The 27,174-nt window shown below is 40.9% G+C and overlaps 2 protein-coding genes across 3 annotated transcripts; one reads left to right on the top strand and one right to left on the bottom strand.

Annotated features, from left to right (window-relative positions):
* Nucleotides 1-609: 609 nt before the first annotated feature.
* On the bottom strand, nt 610-17,142 carry xrra1 (X-ray radiation resistance associated 1; the record flags this gene model as incomplete). The annotated part of the gene is made up of 14 exons (XM_084074363.1): nt 610-737; nt 1,587-1,755; nt 2,261-2,422; nt 2,583-2,701; nt 3,308-3,401; nt 3,513-3,674; nt 5,679-5,728; nt 5,899-5,999; nt 7,449-7,553; nt 12,732-12,892; nt 13,836-13,933; nt 14,041-14,113; nt 14,472-14,543; nt 17,095-17,142. 14 exons carry the CDS (start codon nt 17,140-17,142, stop codon nt 610-612), a joined length of 1,542 nt encoding a protein of 513 aa, XP_083930489.1.
* A 2,111-nt stretch (nt 17,143-19,253) lies between these two features.
* Nucleotides 19,254-26,129, top strand: LOC311057119 (sialidase-3-like). 2 transcript variants are annotated; one of them, XM_084074052.1, is made up of 4 exons: nt 19,254-19,508; nt 21,187-21,463; nt 23,456-23,854; nt 24,619-26,129. In XM_084074052.1, the coding sequence occupies exons 2-4, from the start codon at nt 21,233-21,235 to the stop codon at nt 25,216-25,218; spliced, it is 1,230 nt and encodes a 409-aa protein (XP_083930178.1). In that variant the 5' UTR covers nt 19,254-19,508; nt 21,187-21,232; the 3' UTR covers nt 25,219-26,129. The 2 variants fall into 2 exon arrangements, with proteins under 2 accessions (XP_083930178.1, XP_083930179.1); XM_084074053.1 differs by having other exon boundaries at nt 19,254-19,514; nt 21,194-21,463.
* Nucleotides 26,130-27,174: the final 1,045 nt, after the last annotated feature.

The following is a 27,174-nucleotide window of genomic DNA, read 5'->3' as shown; positions in this document are numbered from 1 at the left end:
TGTGCGATAGATAGATAGATAGATAGATAATCATACTTAATGGTATTCCTCTAATAAAGGTCTTGCTTTCTTTCATTTCCTGTAGCATTTCTTCAACATTTTCATGTCGTTTCTTCATTGATCTGAGTGCTGGAAGCGGTTTGATCTGTGGAATATAGAGCATATAGCAGTGTGGATTATAGAACAGCTCTCACAGGATCAGTCCCAACATCAGCAGGAGGAATGTTCATCAATATGAGGTATGGAGTGTATGATGACTGATGCCAGTGGCGGCCAAAAACAAAGTACTGTACTTTTACTTGAGTTCTGAACTAAAAATATTCTATATTATCTGTACTTTAATTGAGTATTTGTATTTCAAAGACATTATACTTTTGACTCCACTACATTTCTAGGAAGGGAAAAAAGTACATTTTGAAGCCCTATTTCATATACAGTGTCCAAAAGGTGTCTACTTTGTAAGATGCTTTGACATAAGATTAAGAATTGTTAAAAGCAAGTACTACAGTAGAGCAACGTTTGCCCGTATAATATTTGACCAGAAGTGATTATAATTTTGACTCAAGAATGGCGTTGAGTACTTTGTCCACCACTGTTAATCGGCCGGCTTCAGCAGCAAACCTTTTTCTGTTGTTCTTTGTATGGACTCTGCAGGCTGTCAAGTTTGGGTCTGGAGTCTCTGTAGACGATGGGGTTGTTCAGAGCGTGTTTCAGCATTCTGACAGTAGGTTGAATTCCTGTGGAACACAGAACAGTCACAGGGGACGGAGCTCAATTGACTGCGGAATTCTCTACAGCAGGGGTCTTCAACAGGGGGTCCGGGACCCGCTAGGGGGCCCTCAGAGATAAATCTTTGTGTGATAGGGACTTTATTTTTGTATTTTTACATTAACCACTTGAACTCTCGCATCCCTATTCTGGGGGGAACATTATCCGAAAATAGCAGATCTACAAGCTTGGAGCTTGTAGATCTGCTATTTTCGGCGAAAGAGTTTGGTGTACAGGGAAAAAAGGGCAAACCAAGTACCGAAAAGAAGAAGTCGAAAGAATTTTCAAACGAAATTTCAGACATCTTCAAAAAATAACAAGAAAAGAAAAATAATTCCATACTTTTCAAAAACCTTTAACAAAATACTGAAAATAGCTTATCTACAAGCTCACAACATGTCACAATATGACTTGCAATACGAGCTTGTAGATCAGCTATTTACACAATTTTCATAATAGGGCTCAAGTGGTTAATTCACATTGTACGTTACACTTGTAAGTTTGACTCGAGCAGACGCTAAATTTATCTTTTGGATCTTGAGCAGAATAGTTTGAGAATCCCTGAATATGATTTAAAGGGCTGTACTGGATGTTAAGTGACTGTATTTGACAGGCCATCTATTTCTATTGTTTATTTATATGTTTCGAGTAAGGAGGGCAGGCAGTAAATATAATAATGAGTTGTGTTTTGATCTTGAAGTGCTTTTTGTTACTTACTTTACACCACTGTGCATTACTATGAGTGGTACAAATAAATAATGAAACAAATTGAACATAAATGAAAGCTTTGAGGAGGAAGCCAACACCATAATGCTTACCAGCGGCCTCCATCACATCAGGATCTGCTTTTGCCTTCATCAATATTTTGTAGCCCTCCTCCTCGCATTTTTCAGGCATGGCGTCATGACCCTCGCCCTCCGCCTCGCCAACACGACGTTGTGCCTCTCCAGCTGTCACACTGAGCTCACAGTCCACAACGTCTGTCGGCTTGAACAGTGAATATGATGATAATGACCAAACATTAACGACTTTACTTAAAGGGATAGTTCACCCAAAGAAATTCTTTTTAATTAATCGATTAGTCACCCCATGGAGACTTGAATTCATGGATATTTTTTTGTTTTTGTCGCATTCCTATTAGAGCCAATAATTTGATGACCAGTGGACCGGTAGGAGACACAAAGGAGACTCTTTGTGTCTCCTACCGGAACCGCTGCCGGTCATCAGATTATTGGCTTAGGAATGCGACAAAAACAAAAAACAAAAATCCATGAATTCAAGTCTCCATGGGCCGACTAATCGATAGAAAAAAAGCCATTTTGGGGGTGAACTATCCCTTTAACCTTTTGAAAATAATATAAAAAGGTAATATTAATTAGGTTAGAATATGGAGATAAGAGGTTTCTGCGACGAGATCCTATGTATTCTGTACCTGAGTGACAAAGAAAGGCTGTGCACCATCACATGTTTCACGTATTTGACTATGTTTTGCCTCATATTCCTCCTCAGTTTCCCCGGCCTTGGCCAGTGAAGCGTGCAGGGCGGAGGACATATAATCCTCACAAACATCCATTTTGTCCTCCAGAAAACCAAAAGGAGGAGACCTAAGAAGTGCTTCTCTTAATGCGGGCATCTCTGGGACAGCTTTTTCCACCTGCAACAACGATAAAAAAAACAACTTAGTGAATCGGTAATGTAATCGAACCTTATTTATGAGATGAATGCATATCTTTTCAACTAGATTGAGGAACAGCATGGAGGATGGTATATAATAGGGGGAAAATGACAAACTTAAAGTGGAACGTTATTCAAACCTTTCGCTTTGGGTCAAAGCGCAACGTGAGCGGGGAACTCGGCACCGCGGAGGTCTTCTTTCGTGTTATCCGAACACCTAGCCTTTCTTGAAGCAAATACGTCAGCAGTGGAGGGTCTCCTGCATTGAGACAAAGTGACACGTCTTCAACATAAATGTTCACTCAATGCATTCGATCATTGTTCAAAAGAATGCTTTATACGTCAGTGGTTCTCAAACAGGGGCCCTCTCTTCCAGGGGGTCCCCAGCAAACAGTTTTTTTCCTATGGATTAGTCACCCCATAGAGACTTGAATTCATGGATATTTTTTTGTTTTTGTGGCATTCCTAAGCTAATAATTGGATGACCAGTGGACCGGTAGGTAGCGGTTCCGGTAGGAGACACAAACTGGACTCTTTGTGTCTCCTACCAGAACCGCTGCCGGTCATCAAATTATTGGCTTATGAATGTGACAAAAACTCGTCGCATCCGTTGTGTCACATTTGGAATCATTTTTGAACAAATTCAAGTACACAAATCAAACACTAAACGAGAACACAAATCTTCTCATATATATATATATACACGGCCGGACTCCCTGGACTCGCTGGCACAAATTATTTTCAGATGCGGGGGCCCCGGGGGGGCAATTACGTATCAATTTTGGGGGTCCCTGACATGAAAATGTTTGAGAACCACCAGCTTTACATAAGAAAGCGAGCAGGGGGAAAACAAAAGGACGCATACCACTTGTGTGTGTGGTGAGAGGGTTGGAGTGAATGACAACCTCGCTGAGCCTAGGAAACAACGCCACAGGCAACAGCGCCTCTTCCTCCGCCATCTGACGAGGAGGAGGGAGACAGTCAGCCGGCTGAGAGACAACTTGCGGTGGCTTTATTTTCCCCTCAATTTTTGCATAATGTTATGTAGATATGAACCATACAAAACAGACCTTGTTGTCCGCTATGTTGAGGAAGCGAAGCTCTGGCAGGGGAAGAAGAAGAAGAAGACGAGCGGAGCCTCCTTCAGAATGTTCCCAGCCGATCATCATCGTTTCCTCCGGATCCGTGTCACGCTTTGGACGACTCGGGGATTGTTGTGGCGAAGAATCGGGCTGTGGGACAGCGTACCCCATACTTGAGTTTCCAGAGATCAAAGATCACACGATGCACGCCACGCATGATCGTGATGTTTGCATGATATTGTTATTGCGCACAAACAAACAATGGCATGTGTCTGGAACAGGTTAAGGGGTGAGAGGAGAGGATGAATAAATACATGTTGATGTTACTGCCTCTCGCTGACCTTTGTTTCTACGCCCTGCATCACCAAACAGGAATAAAACATTCTGTTGTTCCTGTTTTTTTTTCACCACATATTGTCCATGTCTAATAAAAACAAACTCAGTTACACCCGTATTGCCTCCAAGATTATCGGACTTCCCACACCAACACTTGTACTGGTATGAACAATAAGGCCGTCACGCGTGTAACACTCACAATAGCAAAATTACACTGATCATCCCTTATACCAGTGGTTCTCAACCAGTGGTCCGGGGACCACCTGTGGTACTTGAGGGGGTTCCAGGTGGTCCCCAGCTAAATGATGGAGAGTTGGTAACCAAATGGACCCTTACAGATCTTTAACCCTTACGGGTCCATTTGGTTTCAGTTTACGCTCTGAAGAGTTAGATTATTGTTAAACATCTGCATTACTTAATTAAAGAATTATTATTTTGATCAACGTTTGCCAGTCATCTTTCCTATCAGTACAGCATGGATGGAATTGTGGACAAAATCGTATCCAACGACAACAAAATATCCTTTCTAAAGTCTTGGGTCTGAATCTCATCAAATGGTGGTCCATGGCTCAAATGCCCAATAAATAATGGACCTTTAATATGAAAAAGGTTGAAAACCACTGCACTACATTGTCACTTCAGACTCATGCCATCTGGACGAAGAAACAACTTTGAAATGGCAAAAAAGGTCGTTTTAGTAGAAGTTTTGTCCCTTCAGCCTAAACTGCCTCGCTGATATGATGTTATGTGTATATACTGGGGAATACACCAATGTATTGTCTTGGTGTTATGTTGTTATGTGCTGATGTTATGTGCTATACGGTTATATATTTTTCTGTTGGAACAGACTGTGAACATGAATATCCCTGTGGGGACAATAAAGACTATTATTATTATTAATTGGATAGTCATCTAGTTACTGTATATTTGCCTACCTCCTCAGGTGTTGTACATCATGTACTGTGTATATATAAGGGAGGCATTATTTGCTGGGGGTTACACCCTGAAGAAGGCCATATGGGGCCTCTACGCTTAGGTTGTATCCCTGTCACCATGCATGCACTGATTTGTATTTATTTATTTCATGAACTAGCCATCTAATAAAGACTTTTTAAAACGTTTTCACCAGAAGAATGCTTTGGTTTTATTTCCTTTGTTGTACCTTTAGGACTTCCGAGCTCTCCAGACCTTCTCTTTTTTCGGAGGAATGAGACATTTATTTGTTTTGTCTAGAATACAAAACAACAGCCTGTTCAAAGGCCACCTCACTGTTCTGTATAAAAGGTACAGACATTGGAAAATTAATATGGAAATATTGACTGTTTATCAAGTTAACTGTACTGCGGCTGCTACGGCTCTGTGCTGCTATTTGTATTGGTTGTGTCCTGTTATGTGTAAATGGGTTTGATAGTTGTATGTGTTGGCTGTTTTTATGTGCTGTTTTTTATGTGTTTATAGTTAATACTAGAGGTCCACAATGGAAATAAGCCTCAGGGCTTTCTTGTGTTTATATCCTCTGTGATATCTTTGTTTTGTTTTTTGGGAGTACTATTTTGTTCTTTCTTTTAATCACCAAATAAAATAAATCTATCAATTTGAGCCAGGAGCAGTTAGTTAGCCACAGAGCTGAATAAATGGCTGTATAAAAGAGGGCGGAAGAGGACAGGACAGGACAGGGGCTTATAACGTTGGACACAATACCTGACGTTTGCTTCATACACTCTAGTCTTTGATTGCCTTTAAATAAAAACATATTTGTAATAAAGTATTCAATCAATCAATCAATCAATCAATCAATCAAACAAACAGGGCTCTTACCTCTGGCATTCCTTTGGACAGCTCATCACTCGGACTGGACTCACTGCAGGCTGCAGTTAGATGGAAATTAACAATAATATTATTATTTTGATTTGTTTTGAGAGAGCTAGAATATACATATTAGCATGCCAAAGTAAGTCTATCATCCAAGTACTGTATTCATGTTGGTGCTGTGTTGGCCCTGTCCCAGAGAGAAAATGGCTATCATGTGTGTACTTACCATGCTCTTGTTCTTTGGCATGCTGCTGTTTGCATCCAGCCTTCTGTTGTAAATATGGTATTTCAGAGATGTGGTTCCCTTGCAGGTTCAAGTACCGTAGCCTATAAATATAAATTATAATTTGACAATGACATATTAAAACAAACATGGATTCACCGCTGTAGACCGATGGCTGCAGACTTTGTCATTGTGTCAACAAAAGTGCATGCATTAAAACAATACGTTTAACCACTTAAATCCTATACAGTTTATACTTCATTGACCAAGTGGGGGTGTATACTTGGTCCCCTCCTTTTTCCCTTCTACACCAGTGGTTTTCAACCCTTTTCATATCAAGGTCCATTATTTATTCGGCATTTGAACCACGGACCACCATTTGATGAGATTTAGACTCTCAGACCCAAGACTTTAATATTTTGTTATCGATGCATATTTTGTCCACAATTCCATCCACACTGTATTGATGTTGGTACCAATAGGAGAGATAACAGGCAAAAATAACAATTCATTTATTAAGTAATGCAGAAGTTTAACAATAGTTTAACTCCTGAGAGCGTAAAATGAAACCAAATGGACCCGTAAGGGTCCATTTGGTTTCATTTTACGCTCTCAAGAGTTAAAGATCTACAAGGGTCCATTTGGTTAACAACTCTCCATCATTTAGCTGGGGACCACCTGGAACCCCCTCAAGGACCACTGGTGGTCTCCGGACCACTGGTTGAGAACCACTGCTCTACACCGAATTGATTTGTCAAAAACAGCCTGTATCCACAAGCTCAGCTTGTCGATGAAATAACTTGAACTCAAGTTGTACTATCATATTCGTGAGGCGATATACGGAGACAAATCTCGTGGTTCCTATAAGAAATGTAGTTGTATACCGTACATGGGTATATTTTAATGATGCAAAACCAGATTTAAATTGGGTCTGACTAGGGGTGTCACGATTCACTTACCTCACGATTCGATTTATTGCGATTTTCTAGGGTGCCGATTCGATTAAAATTGCGATTCTGCGATTAATTGATATTCGATTCTGCGATTTATTGCGATTTTCTACCCCAAATCACTTTGCTTTAATTATACTAGAACATTTTAATATAATATAAACCATGAAAAGTTGAATCATACACTTCAATGCAGCCAGATCATGTCAGGCAGTCTTTCTGACATTGATTTCAGACAAATTGCCAGTGAAAAAGGTACTAACTTATTAGAAAAAAAAAGAAAAAAAAAATCAAAAAAATCGATTTTAATATTTTTGAATCGATTTTTAAAATCGTGGCATTAAGAATCGCGATTTATTCATGAATCGATTTTTTTTGACAGGCCTAGGTCTGACCTTTAGGCTAAGATATACAAAATACAGAACTACAAGCTCGAAACGTGTTGCTTTGCGCCGCGTTTCGAGCTTGTAGATCTGCTACTTTTGATGCTTTTGTGTGACGCTGTAGTATGATCAAGTAGGGCGTTAATTTACGAAAAGATATATGTAGATAAGAGGTTTCTGCCTGACAGCAACGGTAATGATGTGAAAGCACGAACAGCACCTCTTCAGGTTGGCCAGGGAACTGAAGACGTCCGATGACAGTTTGTTATCGTCCAGCATCAGCACCTCAAGAGACCTGAACCGTGGACCGTCTTCTTTAGATGGACTGCATGGGGGAATAACAACAACACAGTGGTGTAAAGTAACTAAGTATGTTTACTGAAGTACTGTACTTAAGTAAAACATTTTTACATTGACTTACATTGTACATTGTATACAGTAAAACAGCTCTCAAAGTCACCCTTTTAGCACGTAAACGAACACAAACAAAGCTGATTCAGACAATATAGAATATCACCAAACCCAGTACTGTTTTATCGGTTCCGATAGAGACATGGGGTGACTAATAGATAGATTTTTTTTTTTTTTTTTTTGGGTGAACTATCCCTTTAACAAATTTAGCTGGGGACCCCCTGGAAAGAACAATGTTCCTCTGAGGTATTCTGGAATGTTGAGACAAAAAGGAAAAATGCATATTTGTATTGTGTGTTGGTCATGATGTCATTACTGTTGGGACGGCTGTGCAATTTGTGTTGTGACTCAGCATACAAAAGAGACAATTTGAACCATTCTGTTGGTACGCCTACCAAGGACCCCTGGGGGGCCCCGGACCCCACTTTGACAACCATGTACTGCTCTATTCCACTGGTTCCCAATCGTAGCAGGGACCCCCAGGGGTCTTTTGAAGGGGATCCAGGGGGTCCCCAGTTAATATAGCATCACAATCATTTTAACCACTTTAAACCTATTTTATGCTTAAGCATTTTTATTAAAATAATAATAATCTTGAAATAAATGTGGGAAAAATTGTAACATTTTTTAACACAAATCCTGTCTTATGGGGGTCCCAGCTGGCACAGATAAAATCCTTCCAGATGGGGGTCCGTCCGCGGCCAAACACATGTCAATTTTGGGGGTCCTTTCCTTTGCACATGAAAACGTTTGAGAACCACTTCTAGCTCTCTCTATTAATATTAAATTATAGTTTTTAAACTCCCTCCTCCGTCTCGCCAGTTTGTTCCTGACAAACTGCATGTCGAGTTCCATTGTGATTATGGAAACCTGCTTTGAGTTACGAGAGAGGCTTTGACAGGCTTCCCACAAAGCTGCAGTCACAACCAAACCTCCTTGTTCTGGCAAACGCTCTGTCCTGAAAAAAATCTATCATTTCCATTGGTGGAAGAAAGAAAGAAAGACTCCAATTCAACTCAAAGAACATTTCATTTCTATTTGGTCTAAAGTATTCCGATTTTTTTACTTACCTAAATATTTAAAAAAAAGCACTCTGTTACAACTAAGTAAAAGGCCTGTATTCAAATTTTGACTTGAGTAGAACTACAAAAGTATTGGCATCAAAATATAATTACAGCACAAAGGTAAAAGTACTCGATTTCTTTCAAAATGTGTCAAATTTGTAAAAAATAAATCTCACAACGTTACGCATCGCACGTATAAAATAGGGCTTAATTAGTTAATGCATGTTTTGTATTAATAATCTAAATCTGCAAAGTAACTAGTAACTAAACTAAAAATATATAAAATATATGTAACACGTACAATATTCGCCTCTGCAGAGAGTATATCAAAACAAAATGGAAATACTCAAGTAACGTAAAAGCAGGACCTCAAAAGTGTTTACTTTCCACCTGGTCTTAAAGCACTGAAAGAAGACATCATTTCTATTTGGTCAACAATATGCAAGCATGGAAAAAAAATGTTTTTTGTATCTGTGGCACCCTCTCTTGGTCAAATCGCTGACCACTTACTCTCACTCCTTCAACGTTGTTCAGGCCAAGGACCCCTTTTAACTAAGAGAGTGATGAAGCAGGGACCCCCCAATGCATATTGTATAGAATTATGTTGCAGATTCAACTTTTTCATAGATAGCTACATAGGCTTGTCTGACAGCATATTAGTATGCTGAGTATTCTTCAGACATTTAACCATGCACTCAAACCGTCAATACTTTTTCTCCCCCCTCTACACCAAACCTCTTTGCTGAAAATAGCCAATCTACAAGCTCACAACGCCTCGCAGCGTTGTGAGCACATGATTTTTTGGGGGGGGTCCCCAGATGACAGTAAAGTGACAATTTAAGGACTTTTAAGACCTTTTCATAATACCTAAAAAGAGTAAAGACCATTACTGCATCAAAGATAATCAACCACTATGCTATGAAAAGTGGTCAAACGTTGGCCAAATTGTCAAATAATATAAGAAAGAGGCAAACATTTTTTTTCAATTGCTGATCTACACAACGCCTCGCAAATAGATTGGCTATTTTCACATTTATCTGTGGAACCGAGTCAAACTAAATGTAATGCCTCAACTCCTACAATCTATGTTTTTGTCAGTCTAACCCTATCCCTCAAAAAGTGCAGTTCGCTGCCTTTCAGGAGGCCAAAAAATGAGGTAGTACTATTTTCTCGTTAGACAGACGACCCCGCCCTTTCTTGTACATATAGCATTATCACCCCCCCCCCCCCCCCTGCTTTTCTTATTTTTTTGTATGTACATAGTGTTATCTTTTTCTGTATTTTTGTATTGATATTTGAACTGTGGTGCCACTATATATGACTATATGAATTGAATACCAAGGATACCGAATACCGCAAGGACTTTTTTGAACGGACCTTTTAGACAAAGTATTTTAAATGTAACTGTGCTGTTTTAAATTTTTGCCTGATACAATATTCAATCAATCAATCAGGATGGGGGGAGGGGTTCCCAGTTCAAATAGGATTATTTTGGGGGGGGTCGCGGCCTGAAAAAGGTTGAGAAGCACTGTCATATAAACGACGCATTCAGAACGTTTAGAATAATGGATGCCTTTGAGCGGGCTCCACACCGGCCTGATACACATGGTGTGTGTAACATCCTCTCTGGAGGTAACACAGGCAGGATGACACATCTTTGGACATCAAAGCAGCCAAAGCTGTCAGCCGAGCTGCAAACCCACCATAAATCAACGTATAACTTCATTGTTCATTTCACTCGATCTGCAGAGTGTGCGAATGGAACCAAATGGACCCGTGAGGGTCCATTTGGTTCCATTCGTACACTCTCTGCAGAGTTAAGGTCCTTACACACCGGGGGCGATTTTTTTCATGCGAATAATACGTTTTTTTTTAAAAAAACTTATAAAGTCAATGCAAGCTTCCACATAAGTTTCGCGGAGCGAAAAAGTATTTTATTTACTCAGACCGAGTCCGAATTTTGCGTACATTTGCATAATCGCCGGTGTGTAATGACCTTTAGACTAAATTTAAAGATGATTTATATTTGTTTTGTTAAAATAAGTGTTAAAGGATAGTTCACCCCCCAAAAAAACTATTTATTTTCTATGGATTAGTCACCCCATGGAAAAAATATTTATGAATTCAAGTCTCCATGGGATGACTAATCCCTGACTAATCTCTCCAGCTCTTTAGTAAACAGAAAATAACATTTTCAGGTGGAGATACCAATTCCCTCCAATTGGCTGAGAGAAGAGGATACAGGATAAACAAGTGAAATTGGAAGTGTACGATGAAAGAAAAAAAAAAGAGCAGGAAATAATATTGGAACTGGAACAGCTGACAGCTGACATAACTGAGATGTTATTTAAAGAGCTGGAGAGACGGGCAGAGAGCCCTGTTACTGGACAAAACACTCTATATTAGTAATGATTTGTTATTATTATCAGAATATAGAGCTTTAACCTTTTCACATAAAACATTTAGTTTTCACCAGAAAATATCACTTACTTACTGTGTCTCAACCTACGGTCTGGGGACCATGCAGGAGGGGCCTAAATTGACCCTTAAAGGTCTGTAACTGAGATTTGTACACTCTCAGAGTTACATTAACTCTGTGGATTTTAACACACAGATTGGGGGTCGATCCCAGAGTACTCTGGGGGTTATAGACCCCCACGTAAGGGTCCATTTGGACGGCTAGGTGGTCCCCGGACCTGAGGTTGAGAACCAGTGACTTACAGCAACCATTAGCAAAGTGTGTCAAATAATTCATTAAAAAAACTACTGTTGGTCTATAAACTTTTGAATGGACCTGGTTTAGGGCCTAAATACATGTATGATCTTGTACGATATCATGAACCGTCCAGAATGATCTCTCAGGTCATCTGGGAAAAGGTCTGCTTTCTGTTCCTAAAAGCCACAAATAAATGTTTTAGTTTTTATGCACCACATATCTGGAACAAACTCCCAGTAAACAGCAGGTCTGTTGCCACTATTTATTTTAAAACACAACCAAAGACCTTTATGTTTGTCACTGCCTTTGATTGCGCTACTTTTGTTTCTTTATTTGTCTTTCTCTTCTGCACTGTTATGTTTTTTTTAATTATTTGTTTTATTTCTTTTGTTTTATGCATCCTATTGTAGTCGTTGTATAATTGTGTTTTCCTGTGCTTGATCTTCTGTGAAGCACATTGAATTGCCTTGTTGTTGAAATGTGCTTTACAAATATTGTATTTATACGTTTATTTGGGAGGGACAGCCCATATTAATGAACACCACACATACAATGCTAATTTCCATCTGTAGTCCCTATGCAGAAAACGAGCAACATCACAAAAAGTCTTTAAAGAGCACATGTAAACATTACTAATAGGGTACAAACAGAAGAGAAAAAAGCAACATTAAAAAAGGCCTAGTTTTGACATGAAATACCAGAGACTCAGGAAAACAAAAAAGAAAAGAAACAGGGGGAAAAAAATCATTTAAGGCTATTTAAAACGGCCTTGCCTGGCCTAGCCACCAGCATGGTGGAAAAAGTACTCAAATGTTTTACTTACTGTAAGTAAAAGTATCAATACTGCAATGTAGAAGTACTCTGTTACAAGTAGAAGTCCGGAATTCAAAATTTACTTGAGTAAAAGTACAAAAGCATTGGTATCAAAATGTACTTAAAGTACCAAAAGTAAAAGTACTAAAATGTTTGAAAATAGCAGATCTACAAGCTCACAACGCGTCGCGATGCGACACATTGTGAGCTTGTAGATCTACTATTTTCAAATAGCCTAGGTATAAAATAGGGCTAAAGTGGTTAATGTATATTTTGTGATGTAATAATTTATAATCGGCAAAGTAAGTAGTAACTAAACTTTGTAATAATTGTAGTGGAGCAAAAGTACAATATTTGCCTCTGAGATGTAGTGGAGTAGAAGTAAAAGTATAGACAATTGGAAAATACTCCGGTAAAGTAAAAGTACCTCAACATTGTACTTAAGTACTGTACTTGAGTAAATGCACTTAGTTACTTTACACCCACTGGTGATACGTACATGTGTGCCGTGTGGCATGGCGGTGATGATGACGCAGAGGCCAGGTCAGCAGGCAGACAACGCAGCTTATTCCCAGAAAGATGAAGCTCTCTCAGACGTGGAAGTAGACCAATGGAAACAATGGAGCTGGCAGACACACCGTTGTAAGACAAATCAAAAATCTGAAGACAAACGGTGAGATGAGATATTATCTTCAGAAGAAGGAGGAGGATATGGATTCAAGTTAGTGTCACTTATCAAGAAATCTAACAAATCAAAGTTCCTCCCTCCATGGCTGCCAAGATCGCTGATCAAAAACATATATTTAAAGACTTTCATTTCAGTTCCAAGGTGAAACATCCCGTCATTTGAAAACAATTAAAGGCCTACAAAATGATAGCTGGCAACGAAACGTACAAAGTACAGCAGAGGTTACTATCAAACGCTCTGCAAAATACGTATAACTTTTTTATGTCCCACCCGGGGATTCGAACCGCGCCGGGGCCTCCCACCGCGTGGTGGGAGCTGCAGACATCTACTGTAAACCGCTTCAGGCAAGAGGGAACCAGTATAGGTGTCCTACCCAGACACCGTAATGGAAGAGCATGGGAGACGTACCACCAACCACTGCAGATAATCCGGGAAAGCATCTGTGTCATTTTTAGATTTCTTTGGCGAAAAATAGCAAATATACAAGCTTATAGCATGGCACGAGGGCACCGAGTGCTGCGCTATGAGCTTGTAGATCTGCTATTTTTGTTAAAAAATGGTGGATTTTTTTTAAAGCGAACATTTGTGACTCAAATCTTTGCTTCTGGGGATTCTACAAATGTCTTCTAAATCCTAACAGTTTCTTTTTTTTTTCTTAAAAAAAAACAACCTATGTTGCTATAATATCAGTGGTTCTCACTCAAACTTCCTTCATGTCAAGGACCCCCAAAATTATATATATATTTATCTGTGGTACTGCGCTGCAGTGTAGTATGATCAAGTAGGGCGTTAATTTATGAAAAAACACAACAAGTTAGAATATGGAGATAAGAGGTTTCTACCCGACAGTGACAAAATATTATTTTAGGATTAATGTACGTGCATAATTAAGTTAAACTCACTGAGGAGTCTTACCTCTAGGTGAGGGAAGTCCTCAGCATTGAACGTCATGTCACAGAGGCCATTCAGAGAGAGATCCAGCTCTCTCAAAGAGCTGAAACCGCTGAAAAAGCCTGCATGCCATCAAAAGAAAAAGCATGTATTATTTTAAATCACATTCATACAAGCACAACTACTATACACCACCGTCTCATTATGGGTAAAAAAAACATAAATTCACCCAAGCTGAGGGAGTTGTCCGATGCGTTGATGTAAGCAACACTGTCAAACTCCTTCAGGTCTTCTGCCTTCACCTGTGCACAGTAACATTAATGAATGAGTGAATGAATGAATTCAATTCAATCTTTATTTCAGACTCAAGGTCCATATCACATACTGTACCAAATGACAAAATACACAACCAACAAATGAGATAAAGACATTTAACGAAAAATGAAAAACATAAAATCAGTCCAACCTACAGCCAGTCCACATAATATGCTCACAGTCTGTAGAGGCTGAATGAATGAATATATAAAAAAAAACATAAGCATAAATACGTAAATACATTTCTTTTTTCCTGTACAAAGGTGCCCCACCTCACCCACACACAATGTCAGTATTAAAGTAATTTAAATGCAGAATGAAAAGGTAAAAGCGTGTGGTTCTTACAGAATTGAGTCCCTGTCCGCTGATATTAACGGAGCACAGCTCCGATGGCTCGTCAACACCATGCAACTGCATCTGTTAAGGTGGTGAAATGATGGTCAAACGTTACCAATGGGCCATTTCTCAATTGAAATATATATCACAATAAACAAAAAATGGTGCTAAATTGTAACATTTTTAACTAAAAAGGTCCTTGACAATTATGAAAAAGTTTGAGAACCAGTGATATAGCAATATACATTTTTTTTAGAAAACTGTTGGGATTTAGAAGACATTTGTAGATTCGGCTTACGGGTTAACAGGTTCTTTGTATGGCAACGGTGCTATGGCACCTCAAACATCACAAAGATTTACTTAACCAAGAACCACTGGGAAAAAAATATTTTTGTGTGTGTGTGTAGGTACATTTGTACTCCTAAATTCAGTACAGTCAGGTGAACATACTTAGTATGCTTACGAGTAAATAACCTGATAATGACTTCTTATGAATGATGATGATGATGAAAGATATCCTCACCTAACTGACTTACCAGGAAGGGAGAGTCTAACACTTTGCCAGCAGAGGTGTCTGGTGAGTTAGGCCTGTATGCTGTCCCTCTGCTGTGTTTCTCACATGCATGGGGTTTAACATGATGCTGTTGTTGTTTAGTGGTGTGCACATTCCTGTATGTGTGTTCTACAACCTCTCTGTGTGCCACAATCCAATGACCAGCACCTACAATACAGTGTGTACAGTAATACAATTATTATTATTTTTGCTGATACAAAAATTGTTTTTTTTTGCAAATGTTCGCTTTAAAACAATATATAGATTCAAAGATTTTCACAAATGTTCACGATTTTTCAAAAATAGCAGATCTACAAGCTCATAAGCTTGTATATCTGCTATTTTTGAATAGCCAAAGAAATCTAAAAATGACACAGATGCGTTCCCGGTCTATTGCAACAAATATTGGAAACATGAAACAGTGAAGAAGAAAATATACATACATTAGGCAAGGGCCATTACTAAAAAAAAATGAAACAAAGACATTCTAGCAATGGTTAAAAGCCAATTGTTCATGCTTCTAAAAAAATATAAGTGAGATAAGAGCTAATTCATTTTTTACACTGCTGCTAAAAGATAAGATATTGTACCTGTCTCTAGGTACCTCTCTTTCTATAGTAACAAGTATTTGTATTTATTTAATTACTTCATTCTTAGTTTTTATTTATAATTTGTTTTGTTATTTGTCAGATTATCATCAGATTCAGCATTTTACATAATGTGTTTGAGGCCTTACATGACAGATATAATAAATACTCGTATTGTTATGTTAGCAGTTCTGCTGCTTGTACTTGTATAATAAAGTGAGGAATAAAACCCTTCTGGATTCATGATCCTGTAGAACTTGGTCCACATTCTCAAACAGGACCCTTATAGTGTATACCTCCCACCTCTCGCATTCTAGCAGGTAGTGATCTTCATACTGTAGAAGTTTAAAAAGGAGAGATTTTCCAGAGCCGCTACTTGGCCAAGCTGACTAAAACAGACATTCGTGGTGGGAGCAGATGGCCTTCTCCATTCGCACATAATGAGTTTAACAAAAAGAAGAAGAATCAGTTTAACGTGTTGGTGTACGTCCCAACGTTAGAGCGCTTTGGGCCCAATCTGTGTCAGAGGGTGTTAAATCATTGAGGAAAGAAGGATCACCCAGTATGCTCACACACACACACACACACACACACTTGTGGTAAACGGGATATCAGAATGCGCTCAATATGATCATGAGTTTCCGCCTATAATAGTCATCATATCCCACAGCATGTGCATAAGGAAGCCATTCTCTCCCTCCGGCGTTTATCAACATCCAATAAACTCTGTTTAGGATCTTAAATTGAATGAGTCTTAGTTTTGAGTTCTCTGGAAAATGTCTTAGTGTGTGTATGCGATGCTATGAGTGCGTTCTAGCCAACACCAACTGGGGTCTCCTGAATCGCTGCCCTCCACACCCTCCTATCTAGCATCAGTGTTCTACAGATCTACCGTGTGGTTAGCTAAGCTGTCGCGCCGCAGTGCATCTACGTAGGCGGTGCGCTTCTTTCTTTTCCTGGCTTTGCCCTGGGTTGACTCCCATAGTGTCAGTTAGCTTGGCCACTAGTTCCGGGTGCCTGACGCAGTGACCTGCCAGCCTAATCCTTCTCTCTCTGACTTTGTCTGTGACCCGGTGGTAGGTCCCCATAGATAGAGGACCACATTTCTGATGTGGTCCGTCCATGTGACACCAAAGTGTCATTCATAGCATTCTTGTGTTGACTCCATCCAGGGCCCTTTCCTGTTGTGCTGTGAGGGTCCATGTCTCAGCCCCATACAGCAGTACTGACTGTGAGGGTCCATGTCTCAACCCCATACAGCAGTACTGACTCCACTGTGAGGGTCCATGTCTCAGCTCCATACAGCAGTACTGACTGTGAGGGTCCATGACTCAGCCCCATACAGCAGTACTGACTCCACTGTGAGGGTCCATGTCTCAGCCCCATACAGCAGTACTGACTCCACTGTGAGGGTCCATGTCTCAGCCCCATACAGCAGTACTGACTCCACTGTGAGGGTCCATGTCTCAGCCCCATACAGCAGTAGGCCTACTGACTCCACCGTAGCTACGAACAGCCGCATCTTGAGGTCATCACCCATCTGTCAGATTTCCACACTCTCCTCATCCCATGCAAGGCATTCCAGACAAATGCCCTCTGGACCTTCAGGTCCTCTTCCGTTGAAGCAGTTCAGGCCCCGAGATATTTGAAGTCCTCGACTGGCTTGAGCACCGTCCCGTCCAATGGTTTTGTCCTCTGTGTTAACTGTCAGTACCTTTGTTTTCTTGGCATTGAGCTTGAGGCAGATCTTCCTGCACTCCATTTCTATACTGTCAGTAGTAGCCTACTTCCGTCACTTTTTCTCTGCTGTATCCGAGACTATAGGGCAATGTGCCTCTAGCTCCGGGTGCCTGACGCAGTGCCCTGCCAGCCTCATCCTTCTCTCTCTGACCTTGTCTGTGACCCGTGGTTAGGTCCCCCATAGTCAGGACCACATGGAATCAGTTGGTCCATGAAGGACGACACACTCCAAGAGTTTATGAATGGAATATCACCCGTACGGGTCCATTTGGTTCCACTGTCAGAGTTAAATGAACACTGAGGATTCTACAGTGTAGATTGGGTGTGCCAGAGTATGGGCCCGTGGCCTGAATGATGCTGATGAAACTGGGGTCGTTGAAATGAAAAAGGTTGAGAACCACTGGTCTAAAATGAATGAATGGCTTGTACATGCTATTTTGATTTTTTTTTTTTTATCTTTAAAGTTTGCATAAATGTGATTATTATTATTTATTTATTCTCTTCTGGGGGTCCCTGTTACAAAACCTTTTCAGATGGGTGTCCGACGGTCAAATACATATCAATGTGGGCGTCCTTGGCACAAAAAAGTTTGAGTTTACTGTTTACTACAGTGTACTGTACAGTATATAGGCTAGTAAATGGATACTATTTAGTGCATGATCATAAGCTTACCTTCTTTTCTCTGATGGAGTAAGGTTCTGATGGGGAAGCACTGTGAAGGATAGCTGTCTCCATCATCTAGTTTGTACATGTGGCGAGTCGCAGTCATTCTGTCTCAGTCCTGTGTACACGTTAACAACAGTAGATATAAACTGTTTCAGTTCAGTATACAACAGTATATTAAAACTACCTGAACTGTGAACTATGTTTTGTCTCACATATGACTTGCAGTAGTAGTTTAGTTTCATAACAACAACACACAGTCTATCTGTCTGTCTATCTGTCTGGTGTGATCTCTGCAGTGCTGACTGACATTGTATCTGTGTATTGCCTCGGTAACCATAGCAACACGAGAGGCTAAGTAACCAATGGCATGCCCCCAGATGAGTGAGGCTGGGACCGAGGTTAATGGCATGCTGTTGCTGACCGTTTCACACACACACACACACACACACACACACACACACACACACACACACACACACACACGCACGCACGCACGCGCACACACACACGCACACGCGCACGCACGCACGCACGCACGCACACACACACACACACACACACACACACACACACACACACACACACACACACACACACACACACACACACACACACACACACACACCTGATCCTAACATGTAATGATATTAAATACATAAAACCATAACTATGTTTCAGTAGGGAGGGATGTTAATAAAGCAAAACCCACCGCAAGGACAAACCACATGCAAAAAAAAAACATGAATAAATTAAATGAAATGGTTTACATATGTTAGGCTTTTATTTTGACAGACCGTTACAAAACAAACTGCGCATGCGCCGTGTGTGAGGGCAACAGCGTTGCCATGTCCACTTATTATAAGCGACTTTGGGCTTGTCCTTTCTGTAAAATAACTTTGTTGGGGGGCTTGTTTCTAAAGTGTAGTTGTTGCATAGTTGGGCTTGTTTCCTAATGTTGTCTAAACCAGTGGTTCTCAAACGTTTTCATATCAAGGACCCCCAAATGAATATGTATTTATATATTTTATTTTATTTTATTTATTTTATGTTAAAATGTTTCAAAAATATCTTTCAAATCTTCAAGATCTACAAGCTCACAATGTCAAATTGTGAGCTTGTAGATCTGCTGTTTTCAAATAGGCGACGTATCATGTTTAAAGGGCTTCTTTTGGGCTTGTTCTCATAGACTCGGTCGCTTGTTTCTCTCTCAAAACCTGGCAACACTGGAGGGCAACTTGTTTTGCCATCATCACATCCTGCATTTAAGCTTTCTGCACTGAAACCACCAGATTAGACTTTAACCACACATTACTATGAATCTATAACTAACCATACAACATAGCAACACTGTAACGTTTAGATCAAAGCTGTCGGTATAAACACAGATATAAAGGAACCTTGTTGTTGGACTGGATCAGCATCACAGCATCACGAGCTTCATGTTAATGTAATGCTTATGATGATGATCATGAACACACTGAGATCTGCATCCATGTGAAGGTAAATGTACAGATATGTATTTATACACCATGTATTATGACAGCTGTCATAGTAATGTGTACAGGAAGATATGGAGGCTATACATCCTCATGGATACAATGTAGCCATGTATCTAGCTCCAATCGGAAAGGTTCTAAATGGGGCTACCATGTATCATAATGTGTACAGGAAGATATGGAGGCTGTAATACATCATCATGGATACAATGTAGCCTTGGAATGTAGACATGATACAGGATACATTGTATCATGTCTACATTCCAATGCTGCATTCATTGTATCCATGATGTAGCCTCCATATCTTCAGTGGTGAAAAAAGTACTACATTTTTTTTACTTAAGTAAAAGTATCAATACTGCAATGTAGAAATACTCTGTTACAAGTAAAAGTCCGGATTTCAAAATGTACTTGAGTAAATGTACAAAAGTATTGGAATCAAAATGTACTTAAAGCACCAAAAGTAAAAGTTCAAGTTCAAGTTTTCAAATTTATAAGCATTGTGAGCTTGTAGATCGGCTATTTTCAAATGGCTGAAATGTATATATGGCTGAAGTGGTTAATGTTTGTTTTGTAATAATAATCAATAATCCCTCATTTTGCTGGTGACCCCCTGGAACCCCCTCAAGGGCCCATGGGGTTCCCCTGACCCTACTTTGAGAACCACAACCACTGCTGTATAGGGTTGCAACATAAATTATTGTTTAGTGATTAGCCTATTGATTACTTTTTAATCAAATAATGATGTTGGAGTACATTTTTTTTATATTTGTATATTTTATAGACCAATTATTTGTTTACTAACATTGAGCCTGGACGCACAGGTGATTGTTTCACGCAATCAATTCCCAACCTGTTTCGGGGTGCACTGGTTTCAGCACACCCCAACCCCCTCTTGTGTGTGTTGGCTAGTGAGACGCGTCCTAACGAGACCTGATATAATGGGTTTCGTTGCGCGCATACTGGCTGCGTGCAGCCAGTATGACGTCGTCTGTTAAGGGGTCTATATATCAAAGAATGAAGGGTGGGAGGGGGAGGGGGTCTAATAGATTTTTAAAAATCACTTTGTACAACAGTGGCATGAAAAACAAATGTCATGAAATGGAGCGAAAATAGCCTATAAGCTCACAAAAAAAAGATTTAAAATGAAATTGATTAAATCCATTAGTTCAATTAAAGGTAGGGTAAGTGATATTTTTTGGTTTAAACAAAAGTTTTTTTTGTTAAAAGGTTAAAGCGTTATTTAGTGATAGTAATCATTTGTTCAGTAGGGGTCTTCATGTCTCTCCAGCTCTTTGATAAACAGAAAATACATTTTCAGGTAGGTGACACCATTTTGGCCAATCAGGAGAGAGTACCCATTTATCAGCTTCATTTGCATAGTGTTCCAGTTCCAATTTTGCATGCTGATTTCTTTATGTCATCACTTCCAATTTCACTTGTGTAATCTGTACTGAGTTCTCTATCCTGATTCGATAAAATTGGTATCCTGACCTGAAAATGCATTTTCTGTGTAGCTGGAGAGACATGGAGACTCCTGTTACTGAACAAACACTCTTATAGCAATGAGTACTATCAGAATATATAGAGCTATTTAACACTTATTTTAACAAAAGAAAATCACTTACCCTACCTGTAACCGTTGCACCACTTTTAAACACGGGTGCTTTGTTTTTGTGCAGGAGGAAGGAACACACTGTCTGGTGCATCGTCATCATCCTCATCATCATGGGGAACAGGCCGTCCAGCAGCAGGAACGGGATGGAGCCGGTGAAGACCACCCTGTTTGAGAAGCAGCCCGGTCCCGGGGGTCTCACCTACCGCATCCCCGCCCTGATCTACATCAGGGACCAGGCCACCTTCCTGGCCTTCGCCGAGGAGAGGTCCTCGCCCTCCGACAGCGATGCCAAGGTCCTGGTGATGAGGAGAGGGACGCAGCAGGACGACGGATCTGTACAGGTATCACTATTTAACAGTATTAACACACCTCCTATGCACTTCATTTCAGAATCAAATTATTCTGAAATCAGAATCAACTTCATTAGTCACATCACAGGTTTATAGGTGCAAGCCAATTAAAACAAATATAAAACAAAACAAATACTGTGTGATTATATGTCCTTGAGGGGGTTCCAGGGGGTCTCCTGGAACCAAATTTACCCTGTAACTCTGAGAGTGTACAAATGGTTCCATTTGTACACTCTCAGAGTTAAATGATCACTGATTATGATGATACAGTGTAGATGTAGACTGGAACCCCCCAGAAATCAAAATGGCGTCCCTGGCATATCTTTTCAAACGGGGGTCCGTGGGCTAATATGTGTCAATTGACACGAAAAAGGTTGAAAACCACTGCCCTAAACCATTCAAAGCTTTATAGACCTACAATAGCGTTTTTTAAATCTGTGTAAATCATGTTTTTGTGTCTAAAGGTTTTGTGTCTGAGAGTCTCTAAATCTCATCAAACGGTGGTTCCGTGGCTCAAATGCCGAATAAATAACGGACCTTGATATGAAAAGGGTTGAAAGCCACTGCTCTAGGCCTCCTGCCTGGCAGTTCCAACCTCAGCATCTTTCTACCGATATACTATACCATATACCATATCCCTCCTCTAGTCTGTACAATGTCCAGACCATCTCAGTCTGGCCTCTCAGGCTTTATCTCTGTCCCTCTGATGTACTCCTTCCTGATCCTATCCATCCTTGTTACTCCCAGAGAAGGTTGTTTTTGTTTTGTTTCTGTAAAGAGACTTTGAGTACTTGAAGCGCTATATAAATTGTATGTATTATTATTAGTATTATTATTAATATAAAAAGCAATCAATTTTGGAGGAAAACATTCAAATGATTACTTTTCAAATATAGAGAAAACTAGTGTCTGTGCTGTGCTGTGCTGTGCTGTTCTCTGCTGTGCTGTGCTGTTCTGTTCTATGCTGTTCTGTGCTGTGCTGTGCTGTGCTGTGCTGTGCTGTGCTGTGCTGTGCTGTGCTGTGCTGTGCTGTGCTGTGCTGTGCTGTTCTCTGCTGTGCTGTGCTGTTCTGTTCTGTTCTATGCTGTGCTGTGCTGTGCTGTAGTAAGTACAGCTTGTATGCTACTATGGTTACAGTAACAAAGAGGAGAGAGCACAATTAGACAATTGGAAACACGTGCCAATCAATTAACTCTGGCTCTGCTCCCATGAGTCATTTCCCCGTCTGTAAATTGAAGTGAGAGTTCACACAAATGCAGATAAACAGCTTATATTATTATACAGTATGGGAAAAGTGAAGAATTGGCTTCCTCACTTCCTGCATAAGCCAATGGTCCATGTCTGTGTACAATGTGGGATCCACTCGTCGACCCACTGAGGAGAAAAATGGTTTCCTCAGCTCGTAGTACGATAAGAATAGTAGGATGGATAGTAGCGTATCCCATTTCTTCTTCTTTCTTTATTTTTCCTTTATTTATTCAGGGAAGTCCTTTTTCAAGGATGCCCTGATAACAGCAACACATACATAATGAAAAATAAACATTTGAATCACATTGCAAAGTCACAGATGCAAATAAACATTGTGTTACATGAAACAGGTGCAGTCACTATGTAGTGTGTCCTCAAGAAGCACCCTGAATGTCTCTATTGAGACCATTAGCACCAGTTTCAGAGAGTCCTGAAGTTTGTTCCATTTGAGTGGAGCATAAAGAAATGAAAGCAGTCTTTCCTTGTTCACTGCTCTTACGTGGACTGGTATATCTATAATGTGTGTTTGTGAACGTGTTGAATGTCCAGTAACCTTTGGTTCTAAAAGCGTGGATAGGTACAAAGGAAGTTTACCACACAAGGCCTTATAAATAAACAAAATACAATGTTGCTCTCTATGAACTGCGAGAGATGGCCAACCCACTTTATCATATAGAATACAGTGACGGGTGTGATGTTCATCGCCAGTAACTGTGTAACTGTGTTGTTTTAAAGTGGTCCTCTTGCGAGGAGCTGTCGACGGCGCGTCTGCCGGACCACCGCACCATGAACCCTTGCCCGGTCTACGAGAAGACCAGCCAGACAGTCTTCCTGTTCTTCATCTGCGTGACGAGCGACACGCCGGAGGGCCGTCAGATCATCACGGGCCGTAACCAGGCCCGGCTCTGCTGCATCACCAGCCAGGACCACGGCCGCACCTGGTCGGCCGTGCGCGACCTGACGGACGCCGTCATCGGCAAGACGGTGCGGCGCTGGGCCACGTTCGGCGTGGGCCCGGGCCACGGCATCCAGCTGGCGGGCGGCAGGCTGATCGTGCCCGCCTACGCCTACTACATCCGCTTCAAGTGCTTCTCGTTCCCCGTGCCGCTCACGGTGCACCCGCGGGCCTTCTCGGTGTGTAATAATGGCAGCTTTTGATGTTATGTTCTAGGGCTGTCAAACGAATATTCGATATTCGAATATTATTTGAATATTGGAAAAATATGTATATTCGAATATGAAAATTAATATTCGAAAAAAAAGTTTAAATAATAATATATTTGAATATATATTTTTTATAATAATATTCAAATATTTATTAGAATATCTGCAAATTTTTAAGACAGGAAAAGTTGACAGCCCTATTATGTTCACACATTAGTCGGCATGTTTGAAATAGGTTTGCATGAGTCGGCTGTTTGTAAAAGGAGTTTGTCAGGGAGAGGAGTTTTGACAGGGAAGAACCGGTGATGATTGTTGCATCTACTAATACAGTGGTTCGGGGACCACCAGTGGTCCTTGGGGGTGGGGGGGGTACCAGGGGGTCCCCAGCGAAATTAGTTAACATAGCGTCACAATCGTTTTAACTACTTAGCTTTGGGCTATTCAAAAATAGCAGATATACAAGCTCATAGTAGATCTACTATTTTTGAAAAACCTTGAAAAAGTGTGCATATCATTATCTTTGAGTATTACTATTTTGTAAAGCGAAAATTAACTGATATCTTTGCTTTTGGGGTCCCTCGCCCAAAATATTTTCAAATGGGGGTCCGTGGCCAAATGCATATATCATTTTAGGGGTCCTTGGCATGAAAAAGGTTGAAAAAAAACAGTGTACTAATACATTCAATTAATCAATACCACAACGACTTGTTATATGAACTTTGGCCACAAAACAGGTGTACAGCGACGACCTGGGCCAGACGTGGCACCTGGGTTCCATGCTGCAGGGGAAGTCGTGCGAGTGCGAGATGGCGGAGATCATCGACCACGAGGGGCGGAGCCACGTGTACTGCAACGCCCGCAACACCAAGGGCCACCGCTTGGAGGCGCTGAGCGCCAACAGCGGCCTCTACTTCGACCGGCCTCGCGCCAGCCCCAAGCTGGTGGAGCAGCGGCACGGCGGCTGCCAGGGCAGCGTGGTGGGGTTCCCGGCGCCTGAGTTCGTGGTGAACGACGACGCGGCGAGCGGCCGCGGCGGGAGCACCTCGCTGCTGTCGTCGGACGCGCAGACCTGGCTGGTGTTCACGCACCCGACCAACCGGCGGAGGCGGCGGGACATGGGCGTGTACCTGAACCGCTCGCCGCTGCACTCGTCCGGGTGGGACTCGCCGTGGGTGGTGCACGCCGGCCCCGCCGGCTACTCGGACCTGGCGTACGACGCGGACGCCGAGCGCTTCTCGTTGCTGATGGAGTGCGGCGCCGAGAGCGAGCTGGAGCAGATCGCCTTCGTGTCGTTCACGCTCAACGACGTCACGCAGACGGTCTATAAGAATTAAACCACTAAAAGGTAGATAGTTCACCCCCAAAAATGAGTTTTTTTCTATCGATTAGTCACCCCATGGAGACTTCAATTCATTGATAGGTAGGAGACACAAAGGAGACTCTTTGTGTCTCCTACCGGAAGATCCTTCGATGTCGGCTCTTCCTATCATTGTGAAGCAGAATTCACCAAGCGTTGGATTGTTCACCCACTAATAGAGAACGTGTGCTGGGTTTAGACTGTCGTGAGACAGGTTAGTTTTACTCTACTGATGATGTGTTGTTGCAATAGTAATGCCGCTCAGTATGAGAGGAACCGCAGGTTCAGACATTAGGGCCTCCAAACGCTCATCAAATTATTGGCTTAGGAATGCGACAAAAACTAAAAAATATCCATGAATTTAAGTCTCCATGGGGTGACTAATCGATAGAAAAAAAGTCATTTTGGGGGTGAACTATCCCTTTTAAAGCCTCTAGTTCTTTGAGAACTGGACTTGAGTTACAAACTCTACTCTGACTCGCTTTCCTCCGTTCCACAACCAAATCTTTTTTTGCCAAATAATAGCTCGGGCTATCTTTGGCGTGCCTATTTCGGGGGCATTGTAATATTAGGGTTGGGATCCGAAGCCCGGTGGAACCGGATCCAACTTTGAGGAACTGGACTCGCCTCTCCGTCAACATCTGGAACCATTTTCTGGAACTGGTTTTATCACATACTGTCATCAGAGCTGGTATCTGGACTTCACGTTTACTATAAACATTACAATACATACCGGTGGTTCTCAAACTAATCAAGGACCAACCACCATAACTCTTGAGAGTGTACAAATGCAACCAAATGGACCCGTAAGGGTCCAACCCTGGTCATCGTAGGCGGAAAATGTTCAAACCCATTCAATCCGGGAACACGCCTGTGTCATTTTTAAGATGTTTTTGGCTATTCAAAAATAGCAGATATACAAGCTCATAGCACGGCACCGAGTGCCGTGCTATGAGCTTGTAGATCTGCTATACCACACTCTATAAAATAAGGCTTCAGTGGTTTAATGAAAGTGATCTGAACCTGAATTTTGATGTCCTTTTAGCTCTAGCAAAGCTGTTACTATACAACCTAGTGTTGTCTTCTTAACATTATTCCTGAGACCTAACATGGAATAACTAATCATTTTCCTGATGGGTAAAAAAAAAAATCTTCTAAAGGTACTTTTATTAATTAGTTTATTTGACAGGGACAGCAGCGTACACAACACATGTACGGCACCAGCCTTAGCTAAAAGCTAATTTCCATCTTTAGTGTTAAGTGGCAGTGGCACTGAAACCTGCATTAAGTGCAAAAAAGCGCCAAATCTTATTATACAACCCTTTAACAGAAGAACCCCTTGATGCATGAGTTGTATGCATAATGTTTATGGGGGGCAAACTTTAATATAAACGTAAAGTTGTTATGTATGTATGTGTGTGTGTGTGTTACAGTATGTCTTGTGATAAAAGTGTCCAAAAAAAGTTGAGAAAGCAAGTATAGATTTTCTATTAGTTGTGTAAGGCTGATTTGATGGCATGGCCTTAAGGAATAACATTTTCTTTCTTTTTTTACTGTATGTGAGCAATTATGAGCAGCATGTTTCAGCATGTGTCATTGTGATTTTTGTATTAACAGGTTTAGTTGTAGCTGTAGAGAGGTAGGCATGTCCTAGCTGCCTGCCTCGCTTGTTTTGCTGTTAGAATCAGACATGTGTCGCCTCACAGAGGACTTTTGCACTTAGATGGATACAAGTATATGATATTTCTGTCATGTTTAGTCCTGCCATGTGCTCTCACCTCTCACTGTCTGGTTCAGGGATGTCCATTATCTGGTGTCCGTCATTTTGGACGTGACAAAGGAAGCGTTCCAAAAAAACTCAATGTGAGTTTTTGTAGACTTTTGCAGTTCATTGTAAGCTTGTAGATCGGCTATTTTTGCACAACACAGTCGT

The sequence above is a fragment of the Gymnoscopelus microlampas genome, assembly GCF_963454915.1.
Source record: "Gymnoscopelus microlampas genome assembly, chromosome: 12".
NCBI lineage: Eukaryota > Metazoa > Chordata > Actinopteri > Myctophiformes > Myctophidae > Gymnoscopelus > Gymnoscopelus microlampas.
This window is presented reverse-complemented; position numbering and strand designations above follow the sequence as displayed.